Source organism: Glossina fuscipes, unplaced genomic scaffold (assembly GCF_014805625.2).
Source record: "Glossina fuscipes isolate IAEA_lab_2018 unplaced genomic scaffold, Yale_Gfus_2 1, whole genome shotgun sequence".
In the NCBI taxonomy this organism is placed as follows: Eukaryota; Metazoa; Arthropoda; class Insecta; order Diptera; family Glossinidae; genus Glossina; species Glossina fuscipes.
The window spans coordinates 28,467,177-28,483,820 of NW_023998415.1; the positions used below are offsets into that span (position 1 = coordinate 28,467,177).

The 16,644-nt window shown below is 33.6% G+C and overlaps 1 protein-coding gene across 4 annotated transcripts in view; it reads left to right on the forward strand.

Moving 5' to 3' along the window:
- Positions 1-16,362, forward strand: part of LOC119632451 (rhomboid-related protein 3) — a 42,113-nt gene extending 25,751 nt beyond the window's left edge. For all 4 annotated transcript variants that reach the window (XM_038025362.1, XM_038025363.1, XM_038025364.1 and 1 more), the window contains exons 6-9: positions 8,663-8,893; positions 15,204-15,492; positions 15,665-15,811; positions 16,003-16,362. In XM_038025362.1, the coding sequence (XP_037881290.1) occupies positions 8,663-8,893; positions 15,204-15,492; positions 15,665-15,811; positions 16,003-16,298 (963 nt within the window). In that variant the 3' untranslated portion in view covers positions 16,299-16,362. The remainder of the gene's footprint in view (positions 1-8,662; positions 8,894-15,203; positions 15,493-15,664; positions 15,812-16,002) is intronic.
- Positions 16,363-16,644: the final 282 nt, after the last annotated feature.

Below are 16,644 nucleotides of genomic sequence, written 5' to 3' on the forward strand. Positions count from 1 at the left end.
ACGATATCCAAAGCGCAGATAACCATAATGAAAAATATTGCATTGTTATATTATTAGCTCCAATCGCGACCTGAAAAATATAATTTAACCACCTGCCCCCCGTAACCCTTCAGTTTTAGGTTTTCTTACGAATTCTTCAGTTCGGAGCGACGTGATGCAGCATAAGCGAAACATCACCAGCGACGATAAAGCAGTAGCTCTATTATGTGGAGCGGGGAGCAGGGCGTGATGTGTTGTGTTGTGTTTGGCTCCATCCGAAGGAAACAATCACTAAGAAAGGATACCAACAACAATTCACACAGGTCGAAAAACGGAACAAACATACCAAATGTCACGGTGCCGCAAAAAATTCGGTCCAATGTAGCAAAAGTGTGCTCAGGAAACGTTTGCAGCTGTCCTACCCTCTTCGCTATTATCAGCAGGCACTATTACTTAACATGTATTTGCAAAGATGACCTATTGCTTCCTCGAACTCGATTGCTTCCATTCTTCTTATCAAAATACCCGAAAGTGGATACTTTCGTGAATTGCATCTCATCCATATTTTGCATAAAAGATAAGAAAAGTAATAACTTTGGTTGGGCAATGCATTGAGCAAAGTAATTCCCAAACTTTTTTTTATATTGGTTTTTGCTGCAATATATTCTATCTGATTTGTATCATGATTTCGATGATCATAGAGAATGGGCCGACATTTCTATACTGATGTTAGTTAACATCCCTTTGCTATGGCGAACACATGATGTTCATTTGTGCGCCGTAACTCCTTAATTAAATTGAGATTTTAAATAAGTTAAGTTTGAGAATTTGAAGGCGAGAGTGAGAAAATTATTTCAATCAACTATACATATAAACTTGGAGATGAAGTTTTATGAATGCTTTAAAATAATGCAAAACTATCCTGAAACAATTTAAATGCAAACTAAAACCAATTACTTGTTACGAAGTATGACCATCGTGCGAAGACCGTATTTGGCGTCTTTGATAAATAACGTCATGTCTTCACCTCTTCGCTAAAGTATATTTTATAACAATGAATAAAACATTCGATCACGACCGATTGCTTGCCTTTGCATTTAAACTAAACTTTGTCAAATATGTGCCCTTAAGACCTCTAAACTTTTGGAAGTTTTTGCGCTGAAACTATTATGCCGTCGCTGTAGGGCTATGCGGTTTTTGCAGGCCTCCTTTGGCAAGCAGCTTTATGAGCAACATTAAGAGAATTCGGCAGGGATGGAAACAAGTGATAGTCGAATATGGCCTGGGTCATGCGAAGCATGCTATACAATCCGCGAAACATTCGCGACATTTTTCGCTCGAATTGTAGCAAAATTTCATGGTGTGCGTTTTTTCTTATGTGAAAATTTCTAACTCACTAAATACACTCTGGACGTTAAAAATCGCTTAACAAATATAATTAAAATTGATTGAGAAAATTAATGAATACTCGTTTAATTTGCTTAAATCATAGATTCCAAGTAAAGAGAAATATATATGTCATCGCGTCACATGCATTATCTAATCATGTAAGTGTCTTTTCCTTCTGCGTACTTATGGAACCGGATATCATAATTTGCGATAGCCAATATAGCAGAGAAGTATATGAAAATTAATTACTTGCAATTTAGTAGAGTTATAAAAATAATTTCATTAATTTCAAGTTTTTAGTTTTTTTTTGTTACAAATTCGTTTTCACATCTGTTTTATAATATTCGCAGACTATCGTCTAGCTATTTAACAAGCCATCATCATAATTACTTAGTCTGGCTTACATTAAATAAGCAATGAGTGACGATAATTTAACAAGGATTTATTATAATTGTTGTTCGCAACAAATTAACTTAGATTTGTTTACTCATCATCGTAGGCTGGACAATTATTAATTTACTCGTTCCATTCATGGGTTAGTAGTAGTGGTTGACAGATATATTATAAAGTGATTTTATATTTTCGCATTGAGATTTTGTGAGTCGCGTCGATAATAATACTTGATGAGCAAATTTAAGCTTCTTTGTCGCTTACTTATGAAATCGGAATGAATGAATGAATGAAGTCGTGTTGGGAAAACTTCTTGACTTGATTCAAAAAAAAAAAAAAAAAAAAAATTATGGCAAATTTCAAAAAATTTATTACTTTTAGCATCAACTCGAGTGACTATCGCATTAATCGGTTAAACGGTTCGCCAGTACGCCAATGGTACTGCTTCTAGAAAACATAACGATATTGATATATGTATAATCTCTTGGGAGGTGATGGGTATCTAAGATCCGCCTTAAGGCGAACATAATTGCCTTTAATTTGTTTCATTTTTTTTTTTGTTTTTTATTAAGCAAGTAGTTAGTTAACATAGTGTTGGCGTTATGCACATACATGCATTCATATATCACATTCATAACATCAGGCACGAGCATCATATATAGAATTTCTTAAAGCTCGTTCACGTATGTGTTTGTGTAGATAATATTGTAATGTATTTTGTATTAATTGCAGGGCAAAGTCAGAACATATCGTCAACTTAATTAAATTATTTTTATTATTTTCTTATGCGGTCCAATAGACTTGGCAAGCTCATTCGTTTCCATGTGAACTGAAACTGAGAAGTGACTACGAAAGTTTTTACTGCCATTTATAATAATAAAAAAAAAAAAAAGACATCGTACTTATGATTAAAATGTGAACCATGGTGCATCATGCTACTCGTAACGTTTGCAAAGTATCGTTATATCGGCATATTTATATTGTCAAAACATTTGCAGCGCCCAGAATGAAGCTTAATAGACCCCATAAGGTATATATATTTTTGATTAGCATCAAGTTCTAAACCGGTTTAGGCATCAGTTCAATATGCCAGATAGCCGCATATTGATTTCCAAATTTGACAGAAACATTCGAAGTTCTTGCGCGCAGTTCGGTATTGAAAATGCGCTAAATTGGTTGAAGGACACGCCTACAGTGTTACGTAAAGGGCAGGAAAGAAGGTCACCTCTGCTTTTCAAAAGGATTTGCTCATTACTCATAAGCTACAGTAGATAAATTTATAAACAATTTTGCGTATATTCTATGGGCAAAATGGAAAAAATTGACTGACTGCGCCCATCCAATTTTGTAGTACGTGATAATATCATTTTTTTTTTTTTTTTCAAAATTTGTGGCAATTTCAGGTTCGGAATGCACCCAAGCATGTCCATCTGCTCATTCGTGTATGTATTTGCCAGCGCAACTATGTAGTATCTGTGGTAGATTCTAGATTCTCGTATACCGTTCGCAATACATATATAAAAATATCGTTTAAAAACTCGAAAAGATGATGGGCATGATTCAAATTTTTCAATGAACACGCCTATGTAAGAAAAACAGTGGACACTTGTGCTTTTCGCGTTTTTTGCTTGCATCTCATAAAGTACAATACGTACAACATATAAATTTGAAGAAGGGAAAAAATTAGCCGCATTCCATCCAATATTCTAGAATATGAAAATTTAATTTTTTTCCTTTTTGTATGATTGCGATGACAGATTCGATTACGGCCGAATATAATTTTCTTAATTGTGGTAGAATTCATTTGGTTTATTTAGCCGATAGAGACCGACCATCTGTTTGTTGCTCTTCCTCCTTTTCGCCCGAATTATACCAGTTAGGTGTTAAGTAATCAATAAGCTGTTAATAGAAGGCCTAACGAATATATATATATATATATATAAGACATCATTTTAATATCTCTTCTAGAGTCATATTGATTTGTATGGTTTTTGTACACATTTAACAAATCTGCGTCCAAGAAATAAGGGGAATTTTTATTGAAAAATTGTAAACGAAAAACATATAATTTGTGAATGCCGAAACCTTTGTAATATTGCAAGTCTCCGTTTTCGGAGTATCTAACCTAATAATCGTATGTTGAAAGTGCCTGAACAACAATAAAATATTTAAATTTATTAAAGCGAATAGATGAACAATTTAGTGGAACTTTTCAAAAAAGAAAAGCCTGAAAATTTCAGTTGCTAATGCTTATCATATTTTTTTTGTTTTTTAGAATTTCCTCTTTTGGTCCATTTATAATAATAATATTACTTGAATTATCCGACAAGTTTTTTTGTGAATAGCCGCGCTATAAATTATATAGATATAAATTCTACTTCTCGGTTTTACACTAGTCACTTTAATATAAACTTAAATATTTTATTGATCACGATTCAAGGGGCTAGTAGCTCCGAAAGCGAGTCTTTGAATATTTGAAAGGTTTCGGCATTCATACAGTATATGTTAATTCGTAAAATACAAAATTTGGGGAAGTAATTTCCTCATGGATCCACTGATCCAATGCGGATTCTTGGACATTCGATCTTGAATTTGATCGGATTCGATTACCGATCTTGATTACCGTATAGTCTAGTGGATGAACATCGTTTGGCGAATGTTTGCATTTTGCTCTATCGGATTAATTTATATCGTATTGGACTTTAGTCTCTTTTATTACCTTAAGAGGTTGACAAGTTAAACTTAAGCTTGTGTCAATAGATACCCTAGTGTAACGTAATTGGTTTATAGATTGCGGTGCACTTTGAAAATTTTCTTCATCACTTGAGTCAAACTAGTTGCTCGTTCTTCAATTTTACATTCTTTAAATGGCCTCCAAATGTTTTTGGTTGCTTTCGGGCTTACAAACCATTTCCGGTGTTTTTCACGATTTCCAGTCAAGATAAAACAGTATAAACTAATCTACCGGCTATCACAAACGGATATGAAGCTCTACAGAATGTTATATGACGTACGAGTAAATAATTAATTAATGCAGCTTACAGTGAGCCGAGTCATTCCAGTTGGGTTACTTTTTCGTTAATTGCAGACGTGTCAATAGGTCGATTGATATCATTTTCATTTCAGTTTTGGAGTCGACTTTCTACAATCCTTAATTAGGATGAGAAGAAGACACTTATGCATGTTTCTAGCTTTAGTTATTTCAATTAATCCAATCTATCTACATTGGTCGGTGGGACGTATAAAGAGGAAAATAGGAAAAAAAACTATTTCGTATGCGTAATATTTTTATGAACGCAGAAGCGGACCTCTTTTACGATAAATGCTTAGAGAACGGAAGTAATCGTTTGTCAAATTCAGTGCAATTGTATTCACTCATCAGCGACAAACTCGGAAATCAATTAACTTTGTCAATGACTTTGGTAAGGTTAACGAAAAGTTTGCCTAGCAGGTAACTTGAAATGTCAAACAGAGGACGTTGCTGCTGCGTTAAGGCGTGCGTTGGGCTTGTTTTTGACCTGTTCACGTTCGTTGTATCTGACATGAAACTTGGTACAGTTGAAGTTCCATACGAAAAACTTCTTACTGAGTAATTAATTATTGCGTGTGTCTCGCCAAACCGTACGAGATAAATTTCGATGATTTTTTATAGGTCATCATTAAACTTTGTTTTAAGTCGTCCGCAACTAGTTTCGTGAAATCATTATTTTCAGTTTTTTATATAGTGCTTGCACGATCTTAAATAAGTTCAGGTCGGTTCAGTTCATCTTATTTTTAGATTTTTATGAAAATTAATTAAAAAATGACGAATATAGTAGATTTCTTGTGTTCGCTGCTTGCAATATTCAGAAAAATGCATCAGAGATTATCTCAAGATTACTCAACAACTTTATTGAGGTGGTCAATGTCAACGTTCAACGTTTTCTTTGAAGCTAGCAACACGAGGCTTAATTAGTTTAAGATATAAAAATTGAAATTTAGCTTGGATACGCCTTTGAAAGGTAACACCTGTATGAAAGGTTCGTGACAGGTCTTGCTTCGGTCACATATAAGTGTTTTGTTATAAGTAAATAACACAAATCGATTTAGAAATTTAGTATGTTTTTCAGATGACGATTCAAAAAAAAGGTCTAATCGTTTGACACTTTGACAGTTACGGAATTTTAAAGGTGCGTTCAGAATGATGAGGATCCAAGATTCGTATCAAGATGTATAAAAACTTTTGAATTGTTTTTATGTAGGTTTCGCTACTAATAAGTCAGAGTAAAAATTTGCTTGCTGGCTTTAATTAACAATAATTCACATTTTCCGCTTTAAAAAACTCTACTTGAAATTTAATTGAGTTGTTTAATCTGTGTCTTGAAGAGATTTTATGAAAATTAAAATTCATTAAATTGTGTAAAATGCCATACCACTAACAGCCGTATTCTTAGCAATAGCACGGACACTTGACAAGTTGTAAGTATTTTTGTTTTTTGTTTTTTGTGTTTTGTGCTTTTCGTGACGTAACAAACACGTTATACACTATACCTATATTTGTGTTATAATTATGTATTCAGTTTGCGCGGATGTATGCAACATCCAGAAAAACTTGCGGTTAGACCCATTTCATATTATATCGATCAAGTTAGTAAGTGATACTAAATCGAAATATTCGATACTGATCGAAACTTGTCTGTGTCTTTGTCCTGTCTTTGTGTTCAAGCTATAGGTCATAAAATTTTTGAAATATTTTGATAAAATTTGATGCACTGACGTGCGTATATTGACTCAAGGAAAAACGCTTTTGAAAATTCGGTTCGGATCGCGACACTTTCTCGAGCACTTCCCATCTTCCCGTATTTATTTTGAAAAGTCGATATATGAATGACCATGACCCGGATGGCGTAGGGTATTTAATCGTCGATCGTGACCCACTATAATGCTTTTATTTTATCCGTTTCATAATAAAATTAATATTGGAAAATTTTATTCCCGACCATTGCTTTATATAATAGGAAATGTGATACAATATCATCACAATTATGATGAGGGAGTATATCATTCTCTCTGACGAGCAGTTGTGAAAGAAGTTGTGAATAGTTGATAAATAAAAATTAATGAATTACATATATATTACGGCTACAATATGACTATTTTCTAAATGCGCGTATAAAAGCGGAAAAATGAATTCATGGCTTTAATACGTAATGCATTCGTTGTTAATATGAAAAAGGTTCAGTTTCGTTTGTAATGATTCTTGAAAATGAAGAGAAAATATTAATTTCACACACAAGAGCGATTCCTCGCGAAACATAGTTTCTTTCGCTTTTGTTTATTGTTGCTCTTCTTCTTTGATTTTCTAATTAGACAAAGAGGCGAGGTCAAGTACACCCAAATGGCCAGCACAACTACACGCGATCGCATAAGAAAATGTAAATTTTTATTATAGAGAATAAAATATAAATTATTTTCTTTTATTGTTATTTTCTGGTATTTTTAGTGAAAACCTTTGAGAAAAAAAACAAAGATAAAAAAAAAAAAAATTGTAACAATTAAAAGGAAATAAGAAATTTCGCATTCTAAGTCGAACCTTACGATACTCTACATTCTAATAGGATTTACTGGATGAAACGTATTACGGCAGTCTTCCTTTGCGCAAATTATTATTGCGAAGAGTTGTTGTGGCAACATTTCTCATTTATTGCTTATATCGTATTTATTTCAATTAATATTTAATATACGCTTTTAACTAAACTGATGAAAATTATTTTGTTTTATTCAATAATTGTAGTGAGAAGTTGGTTATGAAAAAAGAAAAAAAACAGAAAAAGAAAAAAAGAAACCATTTAACGATTTAAAGGCTGACCTTACCGAACACAAAAAAAAAAAAAAATTAAGAAAAGGCAATTTACTGAAATGTGTGTAACTCTTGAATGCTGCTTGCACAACATACAGCTGAGTATCCATGTGTGCACGTGTAGGTTTCTTACACGTTCAACTTTCATTTGTTAAAGTGGTTTTGTTTTTAAACATAAATTTACATGGTTTTCATTTTTTTTTTTCTCCTCTTTTTTTATATTTTTTTTATTCCATTGGTTGTTCCTGTTGCATAACATGTAGACAGGTATACGCAATAGATACGAGCGAACGTGATGGTGATAACCAACACAATGAGAACTATAACTATAATAATAATGCGTGTAATAAATGCAATAACAGCGTTAATAATAATTTTTAATAATATTTTGATTAGGGGGCCTTTAAACCCCCAAACATATCTATAACCATTTGCTGTTACGTTATATGTTTTCTTAGCATTGATTAGAAAATATTATCAAGTGAATTCAATTATTTGAAATGTTATTTGAAAATGATTTTGTAAATAAATAAAAGTGTGAAAATGACTAAAGGTAGGTAGGGCGCAATAATAGGTGAACTTAGTCGTTTTTAACCGAAGTTCATATCTAATTGAGTTTTGAGTTATAACTAACTGGGGTGATGCATGTGGGAAATGTTTATAACATATGCAAGTGTTTATGTTAAAACCAAATCGCTCAAAAACAAACATACACGCAAACACACACACACACACACACATACATACATACATACATGTATATATACGACCTAAAAGAAACAAACAGGCAAACAAACAGAAAGGCGCATACATATGTGCGCGCGCACAACGTTTCAATGTTAACGAAAAAGTTTACTTCAAAAGAATTTTGCAAATATTTTTCTTAACTTATGCAGACCTCGAAACAATGCTGGAAACTTTTTATATATATATATATATATATATATATGCTTATGTATGTTTATGTACACATTTTCTTAAAAGTACATCATATACACGTATATGTTATGAAATTTTATAACTTTTATATGTTGTTTTTGTTCCTTATTTGTAATTATTTTCCAGATGAGTGGTAAACGCACACGCAGTTTTAAATGCGCTGTCCATCATCGAGATCGTGAGGTTTGTTCGGAAAATGATTTTCATTTGGTTTTGGAAGAGCCACCAATCTTTCAAAGAATGCTTCAAGTCATTGCTCTGGAACTCTTGCCCGACGAACGCGATCGTAAATATTATGCTGATCGTTATACTTGCTGCCCGCCACCTTGGTTTATCGTTTTCATAACTGTAATTGAGGTAAATGACTATCACTATCCATCATCACAGATTAAACAAAGTCCATTCACATTTTTAGTCAATTAAAAATCGAAACACATCAACAATATCACAATATACAATATTATTAGTTTGATGAATGTAATAATGAATGAATGTGAAGCCGCATACTTGCAAATAATAATTCATTTAACTAAGGCCAAGACTAAAACGCTTAACTAGACAATGCAATTAATATACAAATAGGCATTATATGTGCGTACGCACGTACCAATTTACAAATTTAGTTATGTAATTTCCATTTAAACTTCTTTTTTTTTTCTTTTTAAATTGTTGTTGTTTTCTTTTTTTTGTTAGTTATAAAAAAAAGACAACGAGAAAAAATCAATACCTTTGAAATACTAACTTGTACATATGATTCAACGACATAATTAGAGAAACTGGTGACAAGTTCAACTATAAGCACTCGATGGTGTGCGCGCGTATCCAAAGTTTCCTAAAAGGCACTAGTATTTTGCTGGATGGCAAATTAGCAAAGTCGTAAGGATAAATTATCCTCCCAGTCGTCCGGATGACAACAATCTGCCATGGAGAAGTCGTTGAGAATGTCAAGAGTGGTCTGCTTGCGGACTTCTCTACGAAACACTCAGCTACTATGGGCACTCAAGATTTAGTAAACAAGACTGCGGGTTATTAAGAAATCCAAAGTAGCAGTGGTGTTTTTGAGCATCTGGCATTTTTAGTCTGCTCCTTGTATATTAACATCGATAAGGGAAAATTTGGATGGCAATCTAAGGTCGATAGAGATCTTGACATCTGGACGCGCGGTGGTTAACCTAAACGCAGCATATTAAATAATTAGAGGTGGAAGTAGAGCACGTCTTGCTCAGGGGACAAGGTTTGGTCCATTTTCACTCTGGCTTCACAGATGGCATCTCAGCTCTGACATACTCCCTCTCAGGTGCCGGATTGCCTTGCGAACTGGAGACCTCATTAGTCGCTTACATATAACTTGCAAATCTTTGGGTTTTGTCTAATTCAGCCTTCGACGACAGTGCGTAGATGTTAACTACAAAACCGCGCTGACCCCCAACTTAATAGAAATTATGTATACAGAAGTCTTTCAACTACACAATAAATTAAATATTGGTTTTCTTATGTCCAAGACACATCTTCTGAAATTTTGGAAATGAAATTTATATTATATAATACAGATTATCGAAAGGTTTTAAACAATTGCTGATTTTTCTTTGAACTTAGTTTCGTAAAGAGTATCGAAAAAAAGTGAAAGAATAAATTTTAAAAATTAGCTTAGTTACTATTACGTACATATGTCTGCATACGTCGGCGGTTTGCACAAGAGAAAAATGGCATCGAAGATCGCAAGTCGTCCTTTTCCACTTCCATTAAGCTTGACATATCTAACCTAACCCAACCTAATCGGATCTCAACTGTAAACAGATATTTTCAGCTGAGATGCCTTATAATCTGTCGTCTGTGGACTAACTAAGCATAACTTAATGCTAACTTATCTCCAGGTTAGGTGAATAAGAGTTTCATTCAAATTGGATAACCTTTTCGGGGACAACATAACAAAGTTTCTTGCGCTCAATGAAGAATGGGTCCATTATTCCTTATCGGAAAATTCGCTCTAAATGAAAACTGGGTAACTTTTTGTTTTGAATTGAGCTGTTTCTTTGGAAATATCATGTGTATGTATGTGTTTTTCTATACAAATACTGAAGTGTAAATGACGTCGTGAGCTGTATGTCAGCTTCCCGAAAGGTTTCACGTGGACACCTATATGCTTAATTGTATAGCGACCGCTCAGAGTAATATGATGACTTATCTTGCCAATCAGTTAGTCAGCCCCAGTTTTCCGAAAGTTCCAAAACGACGGAGAAGCGGTGGGTTATCCAACAACATTTCCATTCTTTAATGCCCCCCTGCAATGAGTAACCTGGGTTGTCACGAAAGAGACGTTTTCACATTTGTCTTACCAGCCGCGATAACAGAGTATATTTTGTAAAAATTGCACTTTAAGCGGCATATAATATAGTAATTCCGGACTACCGGCCTTGATTTTCTTTCCTAATAGATTTTCAATGTCCGGGAAGAAAACAGCGGCTCAGCTCAGGTACTGTCGGATAGGCACAGAAATGAATTGGGTCTTAATAGAGAAGAAGAAGAAAAGGAACGACTTCTGTCAAAAGAAATTTGTCTCGTTTCGGAGTAACCTACGCGTTCTGCAATGAACAGTAAAATAAATAATTTACATTAGATTTCGCTTTGCAAAACAACTTTAGTAGGTTGAAATGCTAGGAATGTTACAGAAGATTTAAAGAAAGTCGATTGGCTTCTTCTGATCGAAACCTTGATAAAATTAACGGCCCAAGTGGTTAACGTATAGAGTAAGACAGTTCACCACACGACACGATAGCTGAAATCTACAATAATGAAAACAAGCTAATCGTGTTACCGCTACACTCATAAGATATCTATTCGTCTGGCTTTTTCCTGTTTCCAAGGTTGAAATTCTGAGCTCATAGAGGCCTTCTTAAATTAAGCGATAGAAAATATGCTTAGAAATCCGAAGATCTAAATGAAGGGCTAATATATTTATTATGTTTGTATTTATGCAAGCGATGGGGCATATTTTACAGACGAATAAATTAATTTTGACGAATAAATTATTTTTATATGCGATTGTGATCAACTGCTTCTCTTAACAATCGATCAGACAGAATTATTTTAAGCTAGCATGTAAAGAGAGAATCGTGTTTCATCAGAATAACGTTGTACTGCATAATTTTCAGACTGCCTAAGAAAAATTGTTGACGCTTGAGTGATATACTTTTACTTACCCGCTATATAATCCGATATTTATGTTCCCAAGGCAGTTGAGACAAATAATATTTTTTCCCCGTGTTCTTACAAGGTACTTGAGTGATAAATGGAAAGTGTTTTAATAGGATGAACACACATCACAGAACTCAATAAGTTTCACGCCTAAATTGACATACATTTGCAATTTCGTCGTTCAAATGCGCTTAGAACGTTACACAATATTCGCTAATTACCCTTTGTTTCTTTTCAAGAAAGCCGGTGAATATTATATTATGCTCATTTTAATAGTTCGAACCCCATAACACTTCCAGTCGATTGTTTTTGATCGCTTTCAACGATTGCTGTATGTTCGGCTGGTTTTCGGTTTGATTCTTGGACACGTTGCTATTGATCAAAAATTGAGCAAATACATGATGCACTTGTGGTTACTTTTCACATAGAATAGAGAGGAGGCTCAAAAATATCAAGTTATTGAACGGTTTTCTCTCAAAATTGCATAACATTTCACAGCAAAAGAATGGAAAATTTTCAAATGAACTTTGATCAAACACTTATCACAAAAACAATCCAAAATTGTGCTTTTAAATTGTGTAATGAATTTCATGAATGTACACTTGATAATGGATCGAAACGTGGAACTCTTTCATGAACCCTTTCAAAGTCAAATAAATATTCGTCAAATAAGGTCATGTGCTTTCCGCTTGAATTTTTAGAGTTAGTGATCGAAAAAGTCGAAAAAATATTTTGAATTAATATTCAGGTAAAGAGAGCTTGTCTAAAAATACCAGCACAGGACTGAGACATATTCGGAGAATTTCAAAGTTTCATAATATTAGTAATCAGTATCTTATGACTGATTAGATCAAATGTATCCCAAAGCGGCCTTATCGCAACTGTAAGATGTGTGAACGAGTATCCATCGATTTTTTGGTAAAACTGAATCGATCTCATAAAAAATGCTCAATATATGAGTGCAACAGAAGGCATTACTTCTGCCATTTTCTTATGCACAATGTGAACAATGTACTTCTACTCCTTCGTCCCAATTGCGTTCGTTATAGTTCGTAGCGTTTCTTAGTGATTTTTTTTTAAATTGGGTCGAGCAATTCATAATACACAATGTCTTGTCTCGATCTTCCTAATAGCGTCACCACTCTGCAATATAATTGTTTGTACTTTGGATAAGGTAACGCATCCACTGTTCATCACTCGTAAGAATTTAGCAGCATTGAGAAGGCTTCAGTTAAAGCTTCACGCATATGGCATTTTCTTAGCACAGAACTATACCTATTCAAAGGTCCAGGCAACTGTGTTTGTTGTATACGCTTTAGTGTGATAATTTAAGAAGTTGCGCATGCCTTAACGATAGTCCTTTCAAGTGAAGCGAAGACACGGTTTTGTGCAGAACAGTACAGTCTTATTTATATTGAATCTTAGGAAAAGGCGGGCACTTATTTACACGTCGAACGCATAAGAAAAATTGTGTAAAAATATACCAAAGGAAAAAAACTTTTTTTCATTCATTTCTTCCAAACGTTGAGTATCCAAGAGTCGACTACGAAATCAATACAAAATTTTAAGTTTTTTTTTTTTTTATATTCAAAGAGAGTTTTCGGAATTGTTATGTATTGTTGTGTATATTTAAGCACTGATAAATCAAAATTTTGTTGTTAATAATATAAAAGTTATCAAATAAAGGCTCTATATATGACGTAATATTTACTTATGTGTGAAGTTTATACAGGTGTATACAGGTGGTTTATGCTCTATGAGAGAGAGAGAGAGAGAGAGAGACATGATCTTCACTTGTATCCACTTCTTACTACACCAGTACTTTCGCGCTATATGTACGAACGTACGGAAGTCGCATCACTGCACTGCAAATGTTCGAGCGTTTGTTGAGTCCAGCGTTTCGCAAAACCTACCTCTTCAATTGTGACAGCTATGAGCAGAATGTTGTAATTCAAACGATTTGGACGGCAACAAACCTTATGATTTTCCAATCTTCTAGAAGTCGAAATAAAAGTCTTATAACGTATAGTGCAGTAATTTGTGATCGCCTATCAATCTCAGTCTTCTCTATTCATCTACTACCAGAATCATTATCATCTACTCTTACAGATGTTAAAACCTTATTATAATAAAAAAATTAAGATAGCATTTTACTGCTTATTGGTCGAATTTCAAGGCCCGGGTGATCTTATCGTAAATGTCATCATAATTGCAAAGCTGATATAATTTCAGAAAAATTTGTGCAATAAGTTTCGAAACAGTCCCTTGCATAATCGCCACTACTAATAAACATTTTTTCTATATGTTTGCTCTAGAATTCAAGGCTTAAATGATGAATATGTACACATAACTTTTTTATTAGTGTTTATATATATATATATATATATATATATATATGGCATATATCAATATGGTATATACATATATATATATATTTATATATATCTCAATATGGTTTTCGTGTGCACAAACGATTGCATGAAGACCCATAATACGATGCGTCGTCGATAATTAAGCAAAAATCCCCTTCTTGGCGCTATCGTTCAACTAATTACGAGAAATTCCCATAATTTTTTATTTCATGCATTAAAATTATATTTTAATTTATTGCCTTCTGCGGGGATATAATTAAATATAGTCGAGACAAAATACAAATAAATTATGGTTGTTGACCACTTTTTGTTTTTCTATATTTATAGAGCAAGTATGTCCATAAAATTGAGCATAAATATAATCATTTTGGGTGGCTAATAATGAACATATATATATATATATATATATATATATATATATAAATTGGTAATTTCTCTCCTGATTACTGCAGTTTCTGATTACGGGCAATTTTTGTCACACAAAGAGCAGTTTAGTCATTCGCAAATAATAATTACAAAGCTATTATCATCTATGAGGTAATGGTTTCACTACTCATCATCTCTATTCAACGCATGGCATACACATCTGCAACATTAAGTAAGAAAGCTATAATTTAATCAGTGTAAAGTAAAAAGCTTATTGTTCATAGTCGTCGCATCATCAACAATATGGATCCAAGCAATATGGATCATGTCTGCGTTGCGTTGCATTTTCATTAACGGGTTCGATTAGTTACTTAGTTACTTAGTTACATTAGGTAAAGGAAAAGTTCCGTACTGTGTTTGCTGAAGTAAATTCTATCGCACTTGCGATGTGAATCCGCGAACGCTAACTGATGATAGTCGCGATTCGTTTTCTTAGCCATAAATAAGTCTTAATAAGTTCTTCCCTTTTTTTTTTTTTTTGTGGTTTCATTCCCGATCTTTTGCACAGATAATTGATAATTTTGACGAATAGTTTAACTAACTAAGACGTTTGACGTGCCGGTTAGTACTGAATCATTGTTGATGTCGTAGTTTGTTCTTAGATGAGCAACTAATACTATCCAATTATTGCCGTTTAAGGGAAACTAAAATATTTCTTATATTTTTCTTTTCAGTTATCCTTGTTTGCATTTCATGCGATAAGTATGAGAACAGCTGGCTTACTGGGTGGATCGATACCCATCTGTTTATCAACATCCACATCTTATTCCTTGCTCATTTATCGCCCCGATAAGCGTTATGAATTGTGGCGCTTCGTTACGTATATGTTTTTGCATGACGGCTGGTGTCATTTGGGTTTCAATTTGCTGATACAATTGTTGCTTGGTTTGCCTTTAGAAATGGTACACGGTTCAGCCCGTCTTGCTTCTATATACTTTTCTGGTGTCTTGGCTGGCTCATTAGGTATGTGAAACACACACACTTATGTTACTCATACGCCTCTATTCTTGCGATTATTTTTGCTTTATACTGATGAGCGAGCTGCTGATGTTTGTTATTTTTTATGTTCGTCATATTTATTGTTGTTGTTGTTATTATTATTTTATGTGATTTGTACTTTTTTGCGTTTCACCAGGCACCAGCATAATTGATCCGGAGGTCTGTTTGGTTGGCGCCAGTGGCGGTGCTTACGCTTTACTAGCTGCCCATTTGGCTAACGTGATGATAAACTACCATCAAATGCGTTATGGCGTTTTACGTTTGGCAGTCATTTTATTTTTTGGTAAAGCATATTACTTGTATTTTTCATGCGTTTATGTATGAAGCTTTATTTATTTGCACGACTCATTCACATTTCACATTGTTCACGTTTAATAAAATTTCTTTAATAATTTATGTTATTTCCTTTCAAGACTTTTTTGTATTATGTTGTTATGTTATGTTATGTTTTTGTTATTGTTTTCGTGTTTATAGCGTCTTGCGATGTAGGATTCGCAATTTATACGCGTTATGCTGAAGATTATCCTGCGGTATCTTTTATTGCCCATTTAAGCGGTGCCTTGTCAGGACTAACTATCGGTCTATTGGTGTTGAAAAACTTTGAGCAAAAATTGCACGAACAGCTGCTCTGGTGGATTGCATTGGGCATTTACACGGCTTGCATCATATTTGCCATCATTTTTAATATTATTAATAGCGCTGTGATGCAAAGTCTTAAAGTGGAACAAATTTACGTAACCGAGACATTTTATAATGGTTTTCAAGTATGATGGTGGGCCTACAGTCTATTTAAAGTCTGTTTTCGCCGTTTGTAGTAGAGGCGATGATGGTGGTGATGGCTGTTGTTTTTTGTTTTTTTTTTGCGAAACAATTTATTATTTTTTCAGTTATTCCTTCACGCTTTTGTTTTTGTCATAAGATTATTTTGGGTTTTTTTTTTTTTTTTTTTTTTAAGGTTTCTCTTTCAGTTTCCCTTTCATATGGAAATTCAAATGGATTTATTTAGTTTGCATGGCTTAAATGGTTTAAATTTTTTTCTTTATTTTCCTTTGGCTTTTCCTTTCTTCTTGTTGGTCTAAAAGAGAAAATATGTTAATAAATTGGTTTTTTTGCATT